At 37.4% G+C, this 25,022-nt stretch overlaps 1 protein-coding gene across 1 annotated transcript; it reads right to left on the bottom strand.

Moving 5' to 3' along the window:
• Positions 1 to 7,404: 7,404 nt before the first annotated feature.
• Positions 7,405 to 22,583, bottom strand: LOC116119666 (transportin MOS14-like). The gene is given in 27 exon segments (XM_031405619.1): positions 7,405 to 7,973; positions 8,092 to 8,269; positions 9,154 to 9,299; positions 9,382 to 9,474; positions 9,565 to 9,684; positions 9,894 to 9,948; positions 10,054 to 10,128; positions 10,214 to 10,302; positions 10,382 to 10,463; positions 10,559 to 10,682; positions 11,788 to 11,943; positions 12,120 to 12,171; positions 12,436 to 12,552; positions 15,141 to 15,223; positions 16,300 to 16,381; positions 16,728 to 16,827; positions 16,907 to 17,027; positions 17,180 to 17,255; positions 17,366 to 17,493; positions 17,814 to 17,905; positions 18,519 to 18,559; positions 19,616 to 19,747; positions 20,572 to 20,718; positions 20,818 to 20,865; positions 21,613 to 21,678; positions 21,884 to 21,961; positions 22,409 to 22,583. Coding segments are annotated over 27 exon segments (2,883 nt in total). The 5' UTR covers positions 22,532 to 22,583; the 3' UTR covers positions 7,405 to 7,694.
• Positions 22,584 to 25,022: the final 2,439 nt, after the last annotated feature.

Below are 25,022 nucleotides of genomic sequence, written 5' to 3'. Positions count from 1 at the left end.
GTTTCTGCATTGAGGAGTGACTTGCTAATGTAGTGACCGGTGACTGCTTTGTTTCTTCTTCTCGAACTAGCACTGCTGAATGGCGTCTCGGAGACCGCTAGGTAAGTGTAAGTTTCTCCCATCCATAGGCTTGGAAGCAGCGGGGGGGTAGTCAAATACCTCTTCAGCTGTTGTAGGGCTTCTTCGCATGAGGGAGTCCAATCAACTTGTTGGATTTTTTGGGGCGTGGAGAAGAGGTGGCACTTGTCAGGACCGGAGATGAAGCGGCTCAGGGCGGCCATCGTCCTGCAAGACGCGGACATCTCTGATGCAAGTCGGGGATGGTATGGCTGAGTACCGCTCTGATTGGTCGGGGTTTGCTTCTATTCCTCGCGAGGAACCATAGCCTAAGAATTTACCTGAGAGACGCCGAATGAGCACTTTTCTGGGTTCAGTTTCATGTTGTACTTCGGAGAATGGCGAATGCCTGGCTGAGGTGGTCGAGGTGTTGTTCGGCAATCAAGGATTTGACGAGCATGTCGTCGATGTAAACTTCCATGGTCTTCCCTAAGTGGTCAGAGAACATTCTGTTGACCAGACGTTGGTAGGTGCTCCGGGTTTTTCAGTTCAAACGGCATTACTTTGTAACAATAGGTTCCCCTCTCTGTGATGAAAGCTGTATTCTCCTGGTCGTCCGCATGCATTAGAATCTGATGTATCTCGAGAAGACGTCCATGAAACTGAGGAGTTTGTGCCCTGCGGTCGCGTCTACCATCATGTCGATATGGGAGGGGGGGAAAGAATCTTTGGGGCAGGCTTTGTTCAAGTCAGTGAAGTCGATGTAGACTCTCCAATTCACGTTCTTCTTCTTTACGACTACGACGTTTGCCAGCCATTCGGGGTAGTGGACCTCTCTGATCATGCCGGTTTTTAGGAGTTTTTCGATCTCTTCATTGATGATCTGGTTCCGTTCAGGGGCGAATTCCTCTTTCTGCTTGATTGGCGGGTGATCGGATCTGCCTTGAGCTGGTGGACCATTGCGTCTGGATTGATCCGGTCATGTCGGATGGGACCAGGCGAAGCAGTTCTGTTCCGTTTTAGAAAACCTATCAGCTTCTCTCTTGTCTCGGGGTCGAGGCGGGAGCCTATGTGTGTTTTTCTCTCTGGGTCATCCGGTGTATCTGCACTTCATCCAGCTCCTCCATGGTCGGTGTGGTCGTGTCGGTTTTGCTTGAGGGGTGGACGAGACTTTAATGCTTGAAGAGTTTCCCGTGCTTTGAAGGCGTTTTTGTAGCAGTCCCTGAGGCTTTAGGGTCACCCTTTATCTCTCGTACTCCCCACTGGTCGAAAATCTGATTGTCTGGGGGAAAGTAGATGGGATCACCGCATGTCGTGGATCCAGGGACGGCCTAAAATGACGTTGTAAGGGGATGGGCAGTCGATCACCAGGAAGACTGTCTGTTTGTTTACTCCGTCGGCATAGATAGGAAGGATGATCTCCCCGATGGTGTATTTCTTGCTCCGAGCTGAATCCAAACTAGCAGTGCGGTCGCCTGTTGATATTTGCTTCTTCCAGTCCCATTGCTTTGACCGCTTCGAGGAATAGGATTTGCTGACGAAACCCCCATCTACGAACACTCTTTTCACTAGGATGTTGGCTATTTGCAGGGAGAGGACTAAAGCGTCGTGGTGAGGAGCGGCTTAGGGTGATCGGTTCGTCATCCTCGAACTGAATTACCTGAGGGAGTATGATTCGACTCGAGACCGGTGGTGGATGGACTGGACTTCATGGTGGCTGGTTCTAGCATGCCGTTTCGCTGATGAGTAACTTACCCCATGATTTCTGATCCTCCGGAGATTACGAGCAGACAGAAACCCTTCGGTGTGGGTTCTCGCGCGGGGCGACTGTTGTTTGGAACTTTTCTGGCTAATGGGTTCTTCCCCTTGTCAGTGAGTAGGTCACGGAGGTGTCCTTCTTTAGAAGTGCGGCAACCTCGTCCGCAAGGCAATGCAGTCTGCCGTGTTATGCCATGATCGTTGTGGAACTCGCACCACTTGGTTGTGTCTCTCCTTGCCTCGGGATTGAGCTTACCAGGCCACTTGACAGCGGATACCATTCCTTTCATATCGCCACGACCTGGGTTGGTTCGATGTGAGATGTATTCTGGTATTTTGAACTGGTTCGATCCAAATGCTGTTATTACTTCTCGAGGGTAGGCGGTCATATGGTCTCCGGCTCTGCCCATATTCCGTGGGGGGTTGGTAGTGGTTTTCTACCGGTCTAGGCTCTGGTTTCCTGTCGTTCCGCCTTGGTTCGTTACTGGAATGGGCGGCTCGGTTCATCCATCTTCCTCTCACCTTATCTGGATAACAGCTCGGGCCAGAGCGTCTTCCATGGTAGTGCAGCCCAGCTTTGTAAGCTCTTTGTTATGTTCTCCATCTGGGAGGAGGCCTTTCCTGAAAGCGTCCACAGCAGTCTCGGGGTTACAGGAATGAATAGAGATCTTCTCTTTGTTGAATCTGCTAACATACTCTCAATGGTCCCCCCTTCGTTGGTATACTCGGTACAAGTCGGCCGACAACTCTCTAGCTTCTTGCTGCTGGCGAACTGTTCCACAAAGGTGTCAGTAAGCTGAGCGAATGAATCGATGATCCGTTGGAGGTTATGTACCATTGCAGCGCCAGGCCGGACAAACTAGAACCGAAACTTTTGCACATGCAGGCTTCTCTAAGCGGTCGAGGTATGGAAACAGTGAACATCCGCTGCTTGTACGAGGCTATGTGGTCGTCGGGTCAGTGGTACCGTCATATGGTTTCATGTTTGGGTAGTGAATTTCTGGGGCATGTCAGCCAGGGCGATCTCGTCCGCAAAAGGTGAATCTGCGTAACAATTCGGTCTGATCTTTGGTTGGGATTGGCATTCCTGGGATACGCCTCATTGCCGCTCAACGTCGGCCAGTCTCTTGGCCAGTAATGTTCCACAGGGGAAGGGGATACTATCGGGTCATCCCGTCTACCGGGCTGGTACGTCTCGTGGGTCATCCCTCGGGGGGTAGATGATAGATTAGTCCGTCGTGCCTTTCTTGGTAGCATGGTCTTCGTTCATCCCTTCTTGTTGGATGACTCCCATTGTCACTGTTCTGTTGTTTCCTACATGAAAGGTCAGGGGGGTTATCTGGTAGTTGTTGGTCTTTCGGGATGGATGGGCTCAAGAGCTGGAGTTGGTTTGGTTTGGCCGTTCACCCCGCGAGGGTGACCCAGGCAGGAGGGGGTTTGTGTTGGGTTGACTGGAGGGGAAGTGGTATGGTGGAGATGGGTTGATCCTTCGGGTTTTCTGTGTGGATCGTTTTAATCACGAGGCTGGGATGGGTCGACTGGACGCGCCCTGTTGTATCTTTATCTCGTTAGTCAGAACGGAGTAGTCAGAGCGCCAATGCGTTAAGCGGACGCGGCCCTTTACCAGAATCGAGGGTTGATGCTCTAGTGTGGAGAGGGCTTGCATGGATGGGATAATGGTGCGGAACCGATGGGGGGTGCTTGGTCGGGCAGAAACTGAGTTCATAGAATCGACTTACTTCTCTTTTAGCGATTGGTTCTCGACCCTGATGGATGTGTTTTCGGCTTCCAGTGCGGGCCACTTGTCTAAGTTCGTGTGCATGAGAGCAGTCAAAGCCTCTAGTCTGGCCTCGAGGCCTGAGTTGATGTCGTCTGGATTGTCAGCCATGGGAATTCCTCCATGTAGCAAGGTTCGTCACGCCGAATGATTGCTAGAGGCCCCACGGTGGGCGCCAAACTGTAGACGTAAAATCTACCTGTACGGAAAGGGGGGCTGATCCCGCGAAATTGAGGCCACTAGCGATGCTGTACCTGCACACGTAGAGAAACACACGCGTGAAGCGAACGGAAAACACCAGGGTGGTGTTTGCCGTAGAACTCCGACGTCAAGTCAGCAAGACTGAGAGGCTAATATAGTGAGGGCTAGGGTGAAAGAGATTACCGGAAGTCCAGTCGGGGACTGGGACTACAGCGAATAAGCGAGACTCAAGTGAAGAGCCTTGGGTGAAGGTGTAATGTCGATGTCCTTTGTGAGAGGGCTGGCCTCTGCTTATATAGGGTCGCCTGGTCTTCCAATCCTGGTGGGAGCAGGAGTCCTAGTGTGACTGTGATGCCAACCCTAGAGAATCAGGGCCGTAATCAACGTCTTATCAGTGTCTAAATAGGAAGTTAATTCCATTTAGGAGAATGACCCCAGTAGGAAAGTCGCCAGGAAAGAGGAAGACGACTGAATAGGGGATTGATCAGGAATGGGAAAATGTTGAAGAGGCTATGGGCTCTGGCTCACCCATAGGCCTAGATACTGGACAGAGCCTAAAAGGCTCGTGCCCATGTGGTTCAGGCCGGTTATGCTTCGTGAGAGATAGGGCTAATCCTAATTGGGCCTCTGCAAGATTGGACCTGGTCATTCTTCACCAGTGTCTTGTTTCCCTATTTGGGCCGAGGACGATTTTTGGCCCTAACACAACTATCATATGGAAAAATAATTCCTGCAACTGCAACGTTTGCAGAATCTATCGATGATAATTCTATTTTAGTAAAAAAGTGATCATATCTGGTGAAACTTTCAATTCAAATTGGAAGTAAGGTAAGTTTGAAAAGATGGGATTGTGTGAGAGGAGGTAGGTGAAAATGGATACCTGAGATTGGATTGAAGAGAAAAATTCGGGGATTGCGTTGAGGGCCATTGGCAATTACAAGCCAACCTTTGGAAGATCCAGAAAACCAATTGACTTTCCTAATTTCTTGGGGGTGGTTGAATTTATAAAGAAAGCCTCACACAAATCAAAGAATCTCACACAATGGTTTCCTTTCATAAGGTAACATCATCCACGGGAAGATGACGATGTTTTGGACGTCGTTTTGCAGTGCTGATCTCCTGGACATGCAAACACTCATACTAAGAGGCATCATGTAAACTAATTTGCAGATAATTTCACCTAATATATCTTCTGTAAGTGACTCCCAAATCCTCTTCTCCTCCTCATATCCCTATGGTGGTTCTCCTCTTCTTTTCAAATTTGCTCTATAACAGAGTTAACGTCTTCTTCAAAAGGTTTGCCATGGAATTGAACGGAAAATTACAAGAAATTAAATTAGGGAGGGAATTATGGTTTCTTGTGTCAAAGAAGTATACTCGTATATATATATATATATATATATATATATATAATATATATATATATATAATATATATATATATATAATATTATAAAATAAGTTTGTGAATTTTGCCTTTACGGTAGGAATAGAATTTGAATAAGAGTTAATTATTAATTTCCAGGATACTGATTCTACTGATTAGAGTAGGAGTAGGAATTTGAATAAGAATTAATTTATTGATTTTTAAGAATTTTAATAAGAATAATTTATTAATGAGTGATGCTATATACGCATCCCATCAATTAAATGATTAGCCCCTGTCTCTAAATAATATTTACATTAATTCTAAAATTACCATTTTAATTTTGTATTTTTCTTTTTTTAAAGAAAGTTTCAAGACATTTCAATTAAATTTCTCAATTAATAGTTGTTTTAAAACTAGTGTTTCTCAATAGTACTATATATATAAGAATTAGAAATTACTTTGGGTCTTTTTATATTTATTTTTGGCAAGGATTTAAATTGATATAGGGAATTATGGTTTCTTGTGTCAAAGAAGTATACTCCTATTTATGTAACAAGTTTGTGGTATACCTTTACGAGTAGGAATAAAAATTTGAATAAGAGTTAAATTAATAATTTTCCAATACCAATAGGACAATGATTCTACTGATTTTAGATAATTAATTTACAACTTCACTAAAAAATTAATTTACTGATTTTTAAAATTACAACATTACCCTTTTAATTAATTAATTTTTACTTAAATTTCTCAATTCATAATTGTTCCAAAACTAGTGTTTTTCAATACTTATATATATAAATAGAGCAATGTTAGTTTTACAAAGACACATATAAAGGGGGCATACAAAGACAATCTCCACCCTTGATTTTCATGATCTCTCTCTCTCTCTCTTCCTCTTTTTTCATTTTTTCTTTGTTTTTTTCTTCTTGCTGATGTCATTTTGTAGCCCTCTTTGTATGGGTCTTTGTAAAGATAACATTTTTCAAATAGAAATTGTTGTAGGCCTTTTTTTTTTTTTTTTTTTTTTTTTTTTATTTTATTTTTGGCAAGGTTTTGCATGCCACAATAGAGAATTATAGTTCCTCTTTCTTTGTCTCTTTGGCTGCTTATAAACAATGATAACAGACTCCCAACTGTTTATGCAAGGCGTAGTATAAGCTTTCTCGTTTGCAATCAGCTAGAAAATGCCCTTGGTGATGCAATGCAAGCACAACGTCGTCATGCAGATTGGCCCATAGCCCTATACTTGCAGTCAGTCGCCCTTAACCAAAATGAACATGGAGGATGATGCCAAAGACATGTTTGATAGAGCAACTCTCCAGGAAAAGAAGCAAAATGGTGGCAGAGCAGGAGCACCACCAGAATGAAATTTCTAGTCAGTAAAATGCCCATACACAATAGCAATCAATACCCATTCTTATCTTGACGAGGCTAACTCCAAGATTGTATGAACTCCATTTAGAGTTCTCATGTCATGAATTGCGTTGCGTTCGCAGTATGTTTCTATGACAAATGGGTTTTCTCCATTCTTTAGTTTATCAGGTGAGGGGTGTGTTCTGTTTTTAATTTTTAAATTTAGTATTTGTAGTGTGGAGTGTAATTATGTTCACAATATTATTGCAGCTTTGTTTGTGACGCTGTAGATGGTTGGTGTGTTCGAAAATTCAATCAAATCAGTATTTAGTTTCATGTTGACTTAATGCATTTGGGTGTATGCACATTTTTGTGTATTGAATTCTTTTATGTTATTTCAAACAATGGAAATGAGAATGACTTTATTTTCTGTTGACGGTGTACGTTAATCCGGAATTATAGTCTTTCTTCAAATTAATGTGTTGTTGCCCAGTTGAATTGAATCCTTGTTTGGTCTGAATTACATACAGTAGTATGTTTCGTGGTTATCATCAATAGAATTGAATTAGATGGGAACTTCAACATTTTCCAGCATAGTATCTATTCTTTGGATTGTGAAAGGCGGTCAGAGGATGAAGAGTGGAGAGTGCTGAAACTCCTGGGGTTTCAAGTAATTTACGCTGTTAATAAGGGATATTCTGACACCTGTGACAGATATCTACGTCCTCTACAGCAAAACCAGGTTTCTTATCAATTATCATTCACGTCTGGCCATTAACCAATCAATGAAGACAAAGCGAATTACTTCCAACCGTTTGCAAGTTCAGATTTTCTTTAGGTAAGAACATTGTTCAAGATATACAGAGAGTAAAGAATCAAAATATTTATGATGAAAGAAAAAATACCTTTTCCATTACCAACGAAAATTACAAATCTATACCCGAAACTTTACCCTAAAAAAAAATTGAAGCCAAAACAATTGGAACCACTCAGTCAATGAAGATACAATGGCAACCTATTCTCGCCCACCCAATATAAACGCCAGATTCTCCTCAGAAAAAATTGGAGAATGATAATGGATACACAATGATGAAAAAAATATAACTAATACACAATCAAGTAATTCATATAACCGACAATCGGGACCTCAGCAAAACAGCCCCTTTTTTTTTACTTTCCACTATGATACAGGCACCATATTTAATTCATGTGGCTTCAAAGCTCCTTTAACAATCTCTTGAACTGTTCGATTACGACGGCAAACATCAGACAGCTCTTCAATTGGACCCATCAGGGCATTGACATCAGCTCCCGATGCTGCATCTGATAATGCTTGCAAAAATCTTGTCCGTTCCACCTCTGCAACAGCTGTCAATGGGATCAACGAAACACTCTCTTTGGCCCACTCCAATGCTTGGACACGATATGCTCGAGTTAAGGCCAGTAGTGCATAAGTTACCTAGAGTAAAAGAAGGTTCCATAACACTCGAATCAACAAAATATAGGTAAAAAGACATGATTCTAATTCACTATATTTTCCATAACATGTTAAAATTTTATTGAAAACTTGGACCTACCGTCTCTAGCCGAGAACTTGGGAGGGCTCCTGTCAATGAGGCAATCAATATTCTGGTAATGCTGGCACCTCGAGGAATAATGACACTATCCCTCAAAGATAAATATTCTTCTCCCTTACAAGACTTCACAAGATCAAAGATATCAGATAGGAAGGTCAATATGGAATTGGAGGCCTCCCTGCAAACCAAAAAAATAAAACATTAAAAAATGAAACAGGGTAAATTAACCATGAACAAATGCCAACATATAGATTCAGAAAGTGTGTTCATGAATAACCATTACACAATAAAGAAAACTGTCTGTAGGGATAGGAATCAAAAAATTTACGAATGCGAAAACACAAAAAGATTAGAAAACAATGCAAGGAAAACCCTTCATAAGGTCTCTGGCCTGAAAGACATGAATGCAGTGTAAACTTGAACCTTGTATCAACAGACAAATGTAAATCGTGTATCTCCACCATTTTTTATATCAAAAAATCTAATGCAGATACGATAACATACAGTGTAGATGGGTACATATGCATAAGGTTTTTTTGGGCTACATTTGCATATGTTTGTATGCATGTGTCTTGGTGTCTAAGCTATACCACTTTGTGGTAAGATAATTTTCTAAAAAGTTTTGGCGTTGGACACTTTTAACATGATAGCACCTACAGATCACAGATATTAGTTTATACTGAAATTTGGGTTTACTAGAATGCCTGCACGATGTGACAGTACAGTACTGTTTTTAGTTTTTGATATTCTGTTACACAACTTATTTCTTAGTCCGGAAGGATGTTCTGTATTTAAAACTTCGAGGAAGATAAGCCCAACTCAAGGTCTCCTTTGATGTATGATCCAAAAGGAAACTAGCTTAATCGGTGGTGGACTATACCAGGGATAACTGTATTAATTAAATGGTCATTTGTGTTACTTTTCCACTTGTCCCTTTATATAACATAGCTTCTTATCATATTTGCATAGACCAATTTAAACAATCATATCTAAGCACTCAAGAAAAACCATAGTGCTTAAAAAGATATAACATACACACAGAGTAGAAAAGAGAAGCTAGACCTGTGCTGTACTGTAATTCCCATCATAGCACAATCTACTAATGATGGAAATACAGGAGAGGGGATAAATAGCTGAGAACAATAGCGAATGCACCTCGATGCCAACAAAAAACAATCATCTGCAACGTCAGGCCTTGAAGTAAACTCCTGCAAAATAGGGGATCAAGCAACATAAATATCAGGAAACCCTAAAAAGAAGAAGACAATATAGAGCTCATTGAAATCATACGTCAATACTTGTGAGAAGACATGTCGTGCGCTTGAAAAGAGCTTCAATCAAATTTTGTAAGTAGCTAGCACAAGATGGGTCAGAACCAAATATCTGTGAAGCAAAACATGCTGACTGCTCAAGTTTATGATGATAGTAAAAAACGTAAATAGAATGTCGATGCTTGTATCAAGCCATACATACCTTTATTACTTCACTAGAGAGATAAAGGAAACATGGCTGTTGGTGTTGTTGATATAAACCTTGAATCTCCTCTAGAATGGCTCCGATTGTGATTCCCATATACCTTTTGGAAGTTCTCACCTGATGGAGAGAGAAAGATAAGCTTCAACAGAAAAACAAGACAGCCCTTCATTGGATTCTTATCTCAACACAGATAAATAGCATCAGTATAGAGCTCAAGTTTAATTTAATTATTAGATTTCTAATATAAAGCTGTAAATCCACCAAGTCAATATACCAGAAAGCAACATTTTGACTACTAGATTTCTATAATGTTTGATTGAACTCACAGCATATTTGCAAGCTCGACAAAGAGACTCCATCGTACGCATATCCCAAGCACGACTGCACCAGAAACATGCTCAACAGATATTAGACAAGAATGAAATGTGATGCAGTGAAGGTACATTTACATGAAAATTCCAAAATTGGTAGGTTACAAATGCTCACATATCAAATATAGCTTTGAATATGGGCCAAAGCCTTTGTATTGCATCTGCCACAGCTTCAGGATGATTTACATGCCTAAAATTGGGGATAATAGCACATTGAGAATAATTCTATAGAATAAAATCAGTAAAAGACAGAACTGAAAGGACAGTGACTACACCTGAAGATGTAGGCAAATCGATCAATATGAACAGTTAAGTCACGAGGATGTTTCTTATGCAATACTTCTGGTCCTTGATTGATAACTTCCTGATTGTCAAATCATATAATTAATAATATTGTCCACTAGCAGATAAAACTCAATGAATCCAGTAGAAGCAGAACTAACCTGTAAGGGAGTAACCACTGGCAAGCACAACATCTCCAGAGCCTTCTTAGCATCATCTTGGGGAAGTTCTGTAATAACCATGCTGCAAAAATAGATTTAGAAGAAATTAATCAAGTTATTTATGCAGAACTCAAATTATCTAGTATTTCGCTTTTGAAGTCGTTGAGCAATAGATACCTCAAGGCTTCAACCAAATGCAATGAGTCCTCAGCAGAAACTTTTAAACAACCTTCCCCATTAACTGCTGTTCGATACACATTATAGAGACCATCCAAGTATCCACAAAGCTTTTTCCGGCAATCTACAATTGTATATAAATCATTACTATCACACTAAAAACCAATTAAAAACAGACTCATACTTCCATGGACATGTGAATAAGTAAACAAAGAAACAATCAATGATAAACTAAATCTACATCAAAACCAAACGAACACACATCAATAGTAGCATTGAAATTAAACATTCAGGCACAAGGACAGCAAACATAAGGATCATAGAGGACATATTACAACTATTTAAGATTTCCAAGGCAGAATAAAAAAGTATCCTGACCATGAGATAAAACCTAAATGAGCTACTCCAATCCTCACCCCAACACATACCAACCCAAAACCCAACAGGAACCTTAAAACTTCCAGGATGTAATTGAAAACATTGTCCTTTATGAACCCAAACTCTGTTTATTTGTCAGCCCTTTAGAAGTCACTTCATGTCAAAGCCATCAATTTCCTAATAAGACACTGAAGCCTAAAGATCAAAAGCTCAATTCCATTTAGGGACATAAACAAAAATTTTACATAATAAAGAGAACATATAGGTTGATTAGGCTTCGTTTGGTTGGATTTTGGGAATACTATTTTTAGTATTCCCAAAAAAGTTAAACAGTAAAATATCCAAAAACTCACAATATTATTCAACTTTATTCAACTTTTTTTAAACCCCTTAAATTTATTAATTTAATTAAATACCCCTAAATATTTTTAATGTTTTTGTTATGGCGACTCCGGCCACCCTCCGGCGGTGGTAGCCAGCTGTCCGTATTTAAGGGTGGGTTGGGGGTGTTTTTATTAACTTTTAATGTTTTATTATAGGGGGTGTTTTGTAAAAAAACAAACATAAGGGATATTTTATTAATTTGTAAATTTTACATCGTAATACCCGCCAAATTTAACTTTTTTTTAACTTTTTTCAAAAAACTTTTCCCAAAAACACAAAATTGTGAACCAAACAGAGCCCATTTTTTGTTGTTACAAGCACATATAATTCATTCATTCCCTGTAAGCAACCAATGGGGACCAAGATATTGTAAAAACAAAACCTTCCCCCCTCCCCCCTCTCTCTTTCTTTTCTCCCGGTCTTAGAATCACACAACAAATAATTACTCAATAAAAGAGATCCTATACCATCACAGATGTGTCTAAATGCCAAAGCTGCAGCCGCAGCTGAATCTTCTGATACACCCATGCCACTTGTGAGCATACCAAGGACTGAAGCCAATATAGATGGATCGCTTGATGCAGCATCAAGCCATTTTGAATATGCTCCAACGGTTAAGCAAACTGCAATTCATTAGGTAAGCAGATAACAAATTTATAATGAAGGATAAACACTCTACCATAAAGGTTGCTTCTAATTGTCAAGCCACCAATTTGGAAAAACATAAGACTGCTGACACAGAAAAAAAAAATGTTCTGTTTTCCAAAATAAAATAAAAAAAATCTCATTCACACAATACCAGTCTGAAGCAGTTGGGGTTGTTGAGGAAGTTTTGGAAGCAAAGTCATAACCTGTATAACAAATAGAACAACATTGAAATTCATGTGAATGGACAAAAACAAAGAGAAAAAGATTTACCCATGGCAATTAAAGAATCTATAAAATGCAAAACACTCAATTACACAAACCGAATAAGGAGCCAAGTTAACTTTCAAAAGCAAATTGAGGTATCAAACATAGGAACACTCACCAAGCAGCCAAGCAAAAGCATACAATTAAAATATCTATATATATAATACCATGAAAATATGAGAGAAATTGAAGAACATTCAAACCTGGGGCATCACTTCAGCTTCAATGACTGAAACATAATTGGATATAGCCCGGATGCAAAATAAAGCAGCCTCTGCTGGACGCCACTCACTATGTTCATTTCCACAACAAGCCACACCCTTGGATAATACAAAAGAAAAGCATTTGAGCCACAGAAGAGGTTGTTGCATCAATAACCCAAACATAATAAAATAAATAACTGCCAAGAATAGCAAAAAAGTACGTAGATCTCATCAGTCATGATCTGGTAAATAAGCTTAACATGTTCTCACCAAGTATCTGACAATTCCGTAGACAAAATAACGACATCATAGCAACCCATTAAGTAAAGAACTCTATAAATAAGAACATAAGCAATCATCAACAAGACTTTAAAACTTTTGGCTACACGAAAAAATGAGTCAAAGTCAACGAGATTATGCCAAAATTTCATCTACTGCAACAATGCTCTAAGCCAAATGATAGCAGAAAAATAGTTTTTAAGCATGAAGGGACATGAGTACCAAGTACTACAAACAGCTTGGTCATTCAATTTTTCTAGTATACTGTTTGATATAATTTTCTTACACAATTTACCTACGAAGGGATCCCAGCACCCAATTCTACATTCTAATGGCTCATCCCATTCAACATGATATCCTACTTCACATATTATTCAAGAATAGATTAATAATGTAGCACAACAAGTTTTAGCGTTGAGCCAAACCTCGGTCTAAAGTAGACACTAAGTTACCCAAGAGGAAAATTGTGAAAAATTATAATAAGACACTTTATAGTTTATACTAATGGACAGAAAACTGAATAGTGATTATAGTTTTATAACAGTATTCCATGTCATCAATCTCCTGTGTCCATTCTTCAAAATAACTTTGATACTTCAACTCCTCTGCTTCCTATCATCATAAGAAATATCAGATGTCCCTAGGATGCAACAATAATAACCTTTCCAGTCGCCATATCTAAAGAAAACCCTGTGCATAAAGTCATAACATCAATTAGAATGCCATAAGGTCTAACTTTCACTATGCTCTAGCAGCACATCCCGGGAGTAGCCATTATACACTCAGGGCTTATTTTTATCATAATTCTTCAAGTCTGTTCAAAAGAGGATGCCACTATCTAATTAGCTTGTCGCCCTCCTAAAAAACTTATCTGAAATGCAACATCATTGCCAAGACAGACACTATATTTTAACTATAACTTTTCGCAACTAAGATAACACATAACATCAAACTGGTCACTAGAACCATGTCACAGGTTCATGTCATGCAGCAGAAATTTTGTATGGACCAAACTCTAAAAAACAGAAAGTTAGGATGGACCAAGATCTAAAAAACAGGTTGTCATCAGGTTACATGAAAACGGATTGTTAACTTGAACTAATTGGGAACTGAAAGAAGAAACTAAATATATCATTATAAATCATTCAAGTTTGAGCACCAACCTGAAGTGCATAATACTAACCCTTTAATTGTTGCCGAAAATCTTGATCACTTTACTCCATAACTAAGAGTCAGTGGAATTTGTTTGCAGATGAAGGATGATCAATATAGCAAATGTGCTAATTCACAAGAGAAAGACCTTTGTTAAAAGCCAACGATAGATGCACATGCTCGGTCTAATTCTTAGCGACAGAAATTCATAAATATGCGAGGCTTGATGACCAAATATTCCCAAAATCACATAATTCAATCCTCTATTAGACTGTAAAACCTGAGTTTAAACTCAGCCAAAAGTCACTAGGCTGGTCAAATAATAGCAGTAAGAATCCCCAGGTTACTAGAATATACATACACAATGGGTCCACTCCTACCCCAGTGCTTGATGAATTGAAAACCTATTAAGAAAACTCTGCTTGCAGCAAAAATAGACCAGTAAAAGAACAGCTGGCACTCTCTGTATGATGGTGTTAGATCCGCTGACATCAACAGCTAAAGTTAGTGTCCATATGATTTTCAGTGACAACAGCCATTGGTGAAACCCTTCTCTTATCAGACCTAACAAATGGCTTGTTTAGCTCCCAAGCTAATTTGACTTAGCTATGGATGAAATATACTCCAAGAGAAGGCGTTATCTTAGAGAAAAAAAAGGGAAAATATAGGACATGAGAAGAATTAGATGAAAGAACTGATAGGGCATCAGTACTCTGCTTCACTCTTAAGAAAAATAACATCACTACATAATCAAAGGGCTCAAAACTTTGGAGTAAAACTAACCACATCAACATTATTCATTAGAGCCCTTAAATGAATTTAGTTAACCCTCATGCTAAACAACTTTACAATCGAAAAATAAATATGCGATTCTAGAGAAGAATGAGCCAAGTCTTGAACTTTTATTAAATAAGAAAATATGCATTTGAGTCAAATAGTTATAGAAATCCAATAAGGGTGGAGGTTGGCGTCATATAGGCATTTGATGTACAATTGGGATGATCTTTAAGAATTCATTGGCAGTGTAATAATAACAACTCTTACACAGTTTTATTTTGGCCCCAATTCTCAGACACGCATAGATACAAATTGTGTGTGAGCATATATGAATGCATGTAAGCTTACTCATTGAAAGAAGAGAGCACACACAATCTTTCGAATACCAGCAATATTATAAGCCTTGTGAGATTCACAAATTAAACCATAAAAATGGATCTAACAACTTCACAGACAATGCAGGTTATTGCTCCCACAACAAAGCAAATGGTACGCACCTCAACAAGCTTCGTGTAAAGAATTTTCAACGTTGCATCACCACCTAAAACTGATGCTGCATCGATTAGGACATCCGCAACAGCTAGCAACATCAGAGATTCCGTTAGCGTTGAAGAAGTGCTAGATGCCAGGTCTCATCAAGATGAAAATATAAAAGAAGAGGCAGATGTAACAACCTTCACATTCAAAAGATAACTTTGACTAAATCACATAGAATAAGCAATGAGATAAATAATACCACTGCGACATGGAGAAACAAATTACTGTGTTGACTAAACTGAATGAGAATGATAAAACCAAATTACTTCATTGCTCTTGATTCACTTCTATGAGAAATATGTGTAAGAACAGACATATAGGTTACAGTGACAAGAAAATTTCGAACTCTGCCTATAGAACATTCCCACAATAAATATAGGAAAAAATTAAACACATGATGTTTCTCATAGCATCCCCCTCTGAAGAGCAGCCTATAATACGCATTACTCAGAGGACCAGAAATGTAAACTCTGCCTTACAGCAGAAGCATATTTCAAATTAACGTGCCAAAGTACCTATTTTTTAGTCACTGAAACAACATAAAATATGAACAAAGTGTCTAATAAAACAATGCTGATAACTGAGGGCCATTCATTTTTCAATTGTTACGCTTATAGTCTTAAATAAATGAGCTTTAACATGAACCATATAGATGAAAAGGAGGAAGGTATCAGAAGTAATTAATTATATGCAAAAGTCAATATAAATTGAAACAGATCACCAGTACACAAAGTACCATGTTAACAATACACTAAGCTAACAGATCTGACTATATTGCCATTCACTGAATAGCAAAGTCCAAATTTTAGAAGGCATCACCACACAGTCAGCATTTTCCCAACCATAGTTGCTATTTCTACCTCTCATCTCCCATAAGTTCCTTTCAAGGATTACATCTGTCCATTCTATCAACGATTGCAACCCAAGGATACTATTTTGTCCACTAAAATATGGTCTCACAGTAACAAATAAAAATCAATACTAAAATATTGCCTTGTTATGTTTCTGTGAGCTTAGCAAAAGAACATTGTTTGAAACAACCACCATGTGATCTATGAACCTTTAGCAAGTACTAGTAGAAGCAAAAATAATCTTAAACACCAAATATCTTTTTATTACCATATCTAGTCTGTTTAAACTCCTTGAGGTCCTCTAATGAAAGGTCTTGATAATCTCGAGGGTATTGAACTCGGAAGCTAACCTGTGAAGAAAAACCATAGCACTCTAGAAGCATTAGCTAATAAGAATTCCATACAGTTGCGTCTTCTAATCAGTTAAGATACATTTGGAGAAAAATATCAATTAATTCTAGGCAGAAAAAAATTGGTGGAGGTTGATAATGCAAATGCCAGAAATCAAGGTGACTCATCTACTTCTACTCAAGCTAAACAACACACTGGGGACAACCTTTTTCTAAAGATAATAACCCCTAAACTAATGCGAGTAGTGCCATTATTACTGAAATACGTGAGGCATGGTCCATTTAAAGAAAATTAATAGCTGAAACTACAAAATGTTGATGTTATGAAGTTAACTGGCTGACTCACCAAGGACACAAGGGACTCATAGGCTGAACGAAAAACCAGCAACCTTCTATTTCTTTCGGCTTCAGCAGATGCTTCATTACCAAATGAGATATGAGAATCCCTGGTACATCAGAATCATTATATCCAGAACATCATACTGAAGACGAACAATCTATTCTGGTAAGCTGCAGATGATTCACCTTTTTGTCAAGATAAGCTGAAGACTGTGCCAAAAATTAAAAGTCATTGAAGCAATATCAAATTCTGGGTGTGAAGCAACTTCCAACAGGGCATGCACTATCACCATTGATTCATCAGAACCTGTGGGAAAAAAACATCAACCACAAAGGAATAAATCATAGTAAAACAACCAACTCATCCACAGCGTTTTGAATTAATCAGGAGTAATAAGAACCATATGAAGCAAAAAGCACACAAAATTACGAGTTTCAATAAAGGAAAATAACGTATACCAGCTGCAATCAGTTCAACATATGAATCACCCATGTCAGCAAATAATCGAGCAATAGCCTTCACATCTTCCTCATCCTGAAAGTAAATATAAAAGTAAACACAAAATACCATCAAATTCCAATCACTCATGCAGGGCCAGCCACTGGTATCCACATGAGACCCAGAAATACTAAATGACACAATACCTTTGATGAATCCGTAAGCTGTGCCTTTAAATTCATAATTTGAGGCACAATTACTTGAATTAAGGGCATGTTTACAGCAGCACCACCAGAACTTCCAGCTGCTGAGTAGTGTATCAGTTCAGAGATGACTGCAAAGATTAAAAAGAAAATTCATACTGTGTTGCTCTTTCATAACATTTCAGAAAATTCTATTGCTAATTTTCAGGCTTGAACAATTGATTTCCACATTCTCCTCATTATTTTGAAAAAGACAAAATGCCAATATTCTTGAGAGGTAAACTCCATTAATATCTCTAACTATTCTTTTCTGGATAAGTTCAATATCCATTTATAATGCACAGCATAAATAGTTGGCAGAAAATCAAAATAACGCCATAAACACATTTTACAAAATCAGAAGAATAGTCAATATGTTTTAAGAAATATGAGTATGTTGCAAAGACAATACCATTTACAGATGCCTCAGAAAGTATCTCAGAATGCAAGCTTGAGAGAGCTGTAAGCACCAGTGGATGAGAGGCAAGCACAGAACCATGAATCCTGAAACTAGCAGAAGTTAAGATAAGTTCTACGAATTATAAACTATAATTTATTCCCTTTAAAGCAAGGCAGATTAGCAAGTTCATACAAGTCAGCTACAAATTTATAGCAAGGGACCAACCAAGATCTATGGTATCAATAGCAACAAGTTTTACCAAATTAGCAAAAAGCAACAAAATTGGGTTAGATAAGCAATCCCTTGAAGAAATTAACTCTTTTATAAAGTGTAATTATGCCATGATTTCTTGCACAAAATAATCATAATAAAAAGAAAAAGAAAAAATTAGACAAATGAAACCAGACTCTAAGTCAATAAATTAATATGAAAACCATAATGCAGATCTGGAGTCACTTTAGGGCCACTACTTGCCCTTTATGACATATCAACTTTATAGAAAATCCCATCCTTTTCATACAAAAGAAAAAGCCTTATTATAATCTAAGATTTCCATGAGGTTCAAACATGTTATAGAAACAAAATTCTGGCAGGAGCTTTCATACTAACTGGAAAGTTTTGCAAATCACCAAACAAAATTCATAGGACTCAGTTTCTAGTTCTACTAAAAAATATTACATAAGAATGACCTAAAATATGTCATTCCAAAATACTCACCTATGCTTTAATCAAAGCCAAGATGCAAATGCCTCGAGAACCTGGCAAATCAATTAAGATGAAGTGATCAGAAAGCCACTTGATGATGCATTTAAAAGCAGACTTGTCTAAACTTTTGATGAAAGAAGGATCCAAAATGCTACATGACAAAGGAAGAATCTAAAGTTAAATAAAAGTACACAAGGTATGAGGGTCTATATGCGTGCAAGGATTAACCACTACAAATCGAAGACCATAATGAAGATATAAAATGGGTCTTATCCCATAAAGTGCCCCATTCTTTCTCAAGAGCATCTTCAAAAACTTTTTTCATTCTTGTCCACCCAATAATCTAATAAATTCTCAGTACACTACATTTCCAATTAAACTTCAACCTTCCTTGCTCCTCCAAAAGCACAAAAGTCTTCGGCAATTAAGGAAGCAATACAGGCCAGAATCACAAGCAATACCTTAGCAGCGGAAAAGTTGAAAACAACTTCAATGCTATGGGACAATGAAGAAAATGGTAACAACACTTTCCACATCATTTTTGCACATGACATACAAATAAGGAGATAAATAAAAATCAGACTTATGATTTTCCAAAACCATCAACGCTATGCTAGTTGTAGGTACCAAACTTTGTGATCTAAAAAGAAAAACCTTGATAATTGTCTCTATGGTACAAACTTTCTGCACAAATCAGTTTGCTATTCGATTCAGGACTAATTTCAATAATATATATTGGCAAGAAATAATTCTACTAGCAAGAGACTGTCCTTTGTTTTAACTCAAAGGCCTACATTTTGATATCATCTATGATTGACGAAATCAAAAATATTTTTCATAACCTAATAAACAACTCAAACTATGTATATACAAGCAACAAAAATAAATAAATACATAAATTAGTCATTTAGGTATACTGTCAGCGAACTCAAATTTTGAAATTGACAGCTTCCTCTTTCCTACCCCATCAATACAGAGAAATGTATCAAAGGATTTCACCAGCACACTTCTTAATGGGTAAATTAATGAGGGAAGCAATCTTAAAAATAACCATACAATACTCAGTTAAATATGGCATTATGAGAGAAACAGCAAGAAGAATGTCCCACCTTTTCCTTCAGTTCATTAATCTGCAAACAAGCTGTCAATATGCTAAGAGCAACCTCCATCTGAGAAGTCAACTCCTTTTCAAACCGGCGACGTCTTTCTGGACGAGCTGCTATCTTGTAGTTGTATACTTCCTGATGAAATAACAAACAGAAAAAAGGAAAAAAAAGAAAAAGAAAAAAAAAAAGATAATTGACAAAGAGGTAGTGAAGATGTCTCCAACACTAACAAACAAGCTAAAATTCTATATTTTTTGTGAAGGACACAAGCAAAGCATTTTGCGTCCGCTTTAAAAGTAATAAAACCCTCATGATTCAGAGCACTAGAACAGTCTTAGGCGGGAACAAGTATCCTCTAACACCAAAAGGTGCACCCTGATTAACATTCCCAGGCAACCAGTTAGAAAATCCGATATTCAAAATGAGTAAGGATTGAACTGAAGGAAAACTCAATGATGTAACTAAATTAATATTCTGAAATGTTGAATTCTGAAACTGGTTGACATTGTCCACTCCTCAGCTTCTTTATGGCTTTAGTTTCAAGGATAATTCTTTTTTCCTATATTCATAGAGATAGCTAATCTGTTTTACCTTAAGCTGGAAATAAGAGTTCTGTTTTTCTTTCTTGTTCTAGTTCTTTGTTGTGGGCTGCTTATAGGGCTCCATATGACTGTACATCTACTATGTTCAAAAGAAAAAATGCATATCAAGTTCTTGCATCATGCAGCCCTTCTATCGTTATAGTTTTTCAATTATTAGACTAATTATAAGTTTCAATCAAGATATTTCCCTCATAAAAACCATTTTCTCCTTTTTCCTTCACAGTTTGCCAGTTTGCCAGTTCTCCCATACTGTGTCTGCTTAAAAACCTAAGCGAATGCACATATATACAAATGGAACAACCAAACAAACAAAATGCAGCAAAAAGAACCATCTCCAACATGTGATTTAAGCAGTACCTCAGGCAATACTGTAAGTAGCTCCAAAAATCCAGGTACGTATTCAGGGTGAGAATTCATCTCATCCTGAAGCCAACTAACGATACCACCACCTCCCCAATCTTCTGCAGGAACATGGACAGCCAAGGCAGCTACCGCAATGCTTATCTAGAAAGCCAAATAATTCAGCACAATAATTCTCTTAGTATTCATAAGTTACGTTGAAAAAAGGTCATAGTGTGTGAAAAGGAACTATCAAGAAAATACCTGAGTCCTGACTTTAGGGGGGCCTTTATGGAACTTTTTCAATAAGGTCTGCATTTTAAAACATCCATGCCATTAACTTCCATATACAATATGGGAAATTCAAGCATTTTGTACATGTTAACATATGTGTAAGTGGACGTATAAATAGTACCATTACTCATGAAGTATATCTAGTTCATAAAAACCACATCAAGAATATTTCTAAACTAAAAAATAAATCCAGGAGGAACATAGTACGGAGTTCAGGACCCTCTCAAACTAGAAAGAAGCTCAAAGAAAATCTTACAAACAATGATAGATGGAGTAATAGGATAATCATTCTTCAAAGACTCCAAAGAATCCACTTATTAAAAGATATGTATTTAGATTAAGCAAATATTAAGTTGATCGATCTTACAGATTTAAAAGCTTGCCCAAGGTTAGGAGGAGGGGGGTTGTTTAGCCTCTCATCCTCCTCCCTTCCTTCTACTTGCAAATAATATATATAAAAATAATGATGAGGACGATAATAATATATACCATTGAACCAGGAGCTCTGCAGCATAAAATCATTTTTCATAGATGCAAGTACAGATTAGAATATCGAGCCACATGTTAACTTATTATGGGATAAAATCTCTATGAGGACAATGTAAATCATAAGATGTTCAGTCAGAAAACCAGCAATTCACAATTAGAATTAAAATATCATAGCTCAGTTTCAAAGGTTCATCAAATACGAAACATGCTATCAGATATTGTAATAAAATTTACACCCAAGCCTTTGGGAGAAAGTACATATCTTCAACCACTCACATTTAAGGAATCCTGTAGCGCACGAACAGCTTCAGAAGAAGGTAACTCTTCAATATCCCGTTGTACCTATAAATCAAATACCGAAATAATCAAAATCAGCCGCTATTAATAATAAAATAAACACTAGAGTGCCACACAAGATCTTGGTGCTATAAATATTGCAACAGTGGTAGCATCTCCCAGCCATGTGAAATTAAACAGTTGTAAACTTCACAACTGGCTGAATAATCATGAGCCATCAGAGCAGTGATGCAAAGTTACATTTCGTTACCTTACTTCTAAGCGTCTGAGAACAAAATATTAACGTTTCTAGATTGCTGGTGGCATCATGAAGCAAATTATCAGCAACCTAAAGCAAGTATAAGACGTCAAAATAATATGAAAGAGAACAATAAACACATTTTCATTTTAATAGAGGAAAAAGAATAACTAAACTCAGACAGCAAGGTATAATATAAAATTAACAGCAGCAGCGCGAAAGTAGACTGAAGCAAAATGTAATAGCATAACATTAAAAAGTAAAGACACTGCTTCAGTTAACCAAGGGCACTCAAAATTCAAACAAAACCCTAACTAAAGAAGAATTCAAACTTAGCCTTTTGATTACTAAACACGGCTAATTGATCCAATCTCGCCAAAACGAAATTAAACAAAACAAAAACACATAACAAAATTTTTAAAAACCATACAACATATAATTCAAATATAAACACTAAATAATCGAACTCAAGTTCAATAAGCTTCAGATACTTTAAACTATAAATCATAAAAAAGAAATGAGAGATTATAGAGTCACCTGCCAAGCATCGATGGTGCCTTGAAAATCTTGCAACCATCGATCGGCTTGCATACGCACCGTATCATCTGGATGATGGTACAGTGCGTTTAGGGCTTCTTTCACTGTGTTTTGGAGCTCCATGCTTCTCTCCGTTTGAAAATCGAACTGTACAGAGAGAGAAACGGATATATATGTAAATAAATAAAATGGTTTTATTTAATTAATTGTTTAGTTTCTTTTATTTTATTTATTTTTATTTTTTGGAAGGGAGGCGGAGACAGAATTATTTTGCAAAAGGGTGAGGCTTTGGCGCCTGCAGTGTGACTGTGAACGCGATGAAATTGATCGGGATGATAAATGGAGTGAGGATTTTAGCCGTCTGATTTGTGTACTTTGACTTCTTTATAACGTGAGTTGGGTTGACCATTTTGTTTGCGGAGAGGGATTATTGTACTTATGTACTGTAATCGCACAACTAAACACGTGGCTCGGATTAATTAGGTGCTGGGTCCCAGTGAACAGATTGTCAATGTTGAAAGCACAGCTGGATTGATTCAAAACGAAAAAATATTTTTCCTCTGATAATTAACTAACATTATTTTTTAGTTTAATTGAAGGATGGTAAATCTATAAAGCAAACACATAATAGATGCCTCTAGAATTAAAACTTAAAACAGTTTAAAAGAGTTGATCGTTGCTATAGAATTACATCAAGACGTGACATATTTTAAACATGTCACTTTCATAAATTAGTAATTCATTATCTTTTTTTTTTTTTTTTATTATCGCATTATTAGTATTATTTATCTACTTTATAACTTTAAATTAATTTATATTATGTGACATTATTTTTGGTAGTTCCTATTTGTCGCTTCCACCAAGAAAATTACTAAAAAGGCTCTTTTATTTTTGGTAAATATGTATGATTCATAGTAACTTGGGAAGTACCATACAATGTGCAGGAATCTAGCACAAAATTTGTCTGTTCAATGGAATAGACATGACAAGGCCGTTGTTTTTTCGCATAACTGAGTATTATTGTTCGTGTTCCCATCTTTATTATTATTAGAAGAAAAAAGCTACGCTTGTATAAAGTGAATGAGACTTGACTCAATATTTATCATTTCATAAGATTTTTACGAAAAGGACAAATTGACAATAAAATTTTAATTCATACCACACTAGATATCCATATTTTCTAAATAATAACATTTAAGTGGTGTTTAGATCATATAATATTTTATTAAATTGATATATTATATTAACATAAAGAAATATTATTTTGAAAATTATTAGAAATGTTTAGAAAATATATCTGATTAATTCGAATAAATTGGTGAATAACATGTTTGGTTGAAGGATAAATGAATGGGTATATTATATAGATTACTAAATTACTCTCCTTTTTAAATATTAATATAATAATATTTTTTATTATTATTTTTTGAATCATTCTTTTTAACCCCCTACATTTGAAATTCTGTTAAAACACCCCAGTCATATAAAACTTTAATTTGTAGTAAAATCATCCCCATCCACCCCAAGTCACTGCTGGTAACCAACCATCACCACCAGTAGTCGTCATAATGGCGCACGAATGGCCATATATAGCTAGCCATGCACCGAAAAAGCCAGAAATAGCAATGGATCACAAGTCCATGGCCGAAAAACGATGAGATCTATGGCCATTTCACGGCCAAAGATGTGGTCGGAGACGACCATAAATCTGGCCGTGAAAAGGCCAAATCTTTAGTCGTGCCATTTCACAACCAAAGATCTAGCCTTTTCACGGCCACATCTTTGGTAGTGAAACGGCCATGAAAGCGCTAGATCTGGCCGTTTCCATCGGAAAAGGCCTTACTGGCCAAATCCCACCGTTCGTGTACCATTACGACGACTGATGTCGGTGGGCGATGGTGGTGAGTTACAACCGGCAGTGGTCTTGGGTGGATGGGGGTATTTTGTTAACTTTTAAAAATTTTTGTGGCTGGGGTGTTTTAGCTAATTTCTCAAATGTTGGGGGGCTGGGTAATTGTTATTTGGGCAACTGTATCCGAAATGGTTTTTAATTAAGGGCAAAATGGGTAGAAAAATCATATTACCCCAGTAATATTTTAATAACACCCCCTAACAAGGTAATAAAATTACCCCCCATATTACCAACGGTAACTACTATTTGCAATAAAAGGTTACCGTAATATTTTATTACTTATAAACCAAACACTGGAATCTTGCAAAATAAACGAATATTATCCCCGTTATTTTATATACCCCCAATCCAAACGGCCCCATATAGTTAAATTAATAATACAAAAATTTCAAAACGTGCAGGTTTTATTTAAAGTATAAATCTAGTAATAAAATTCAATGACTTACCAACTATATCTTTAATGAAATAACAAATGATATACTATTAACTACCTTTGGATAGCTGAGTGGTTCTATAGGGACTCTTGGATGTATTTTTATTTATTTTTGGTAACTAGGAATCATGAGTTCGAGTCCTTCCTCATTTGCTAATAGGGGAGTTCAAGTCTCTCCTCGGTTGCTAATAGGAATAGTCACTAGAACTCTTACTCATCTAGTAGTTCTAGGGTCCCGGGACATTACTTGAGGCAAGGACGGAAGAAGG

The sequence above is a fragment of the Pistacia vera genome, unplaced genomic scaffold, assembly GCF_008641045.1.
Source record: "Pistacia vera cultivar Batoury unplaced genomic scaffold, PisVer_v2 Contig1250, whole genome shotgun sequence".
Lineage (NCBI taxonomy): Eukaryota > Viridiplantae > Streptophyta > Magnoliopsida > Sapindales > Anacardiaceae > Pistacia > Pistacia vera.
Note: the sequence above shows the minus strand (reverse complement) of the source record. Positions and strands in the feature narration are given on the sequence as shown.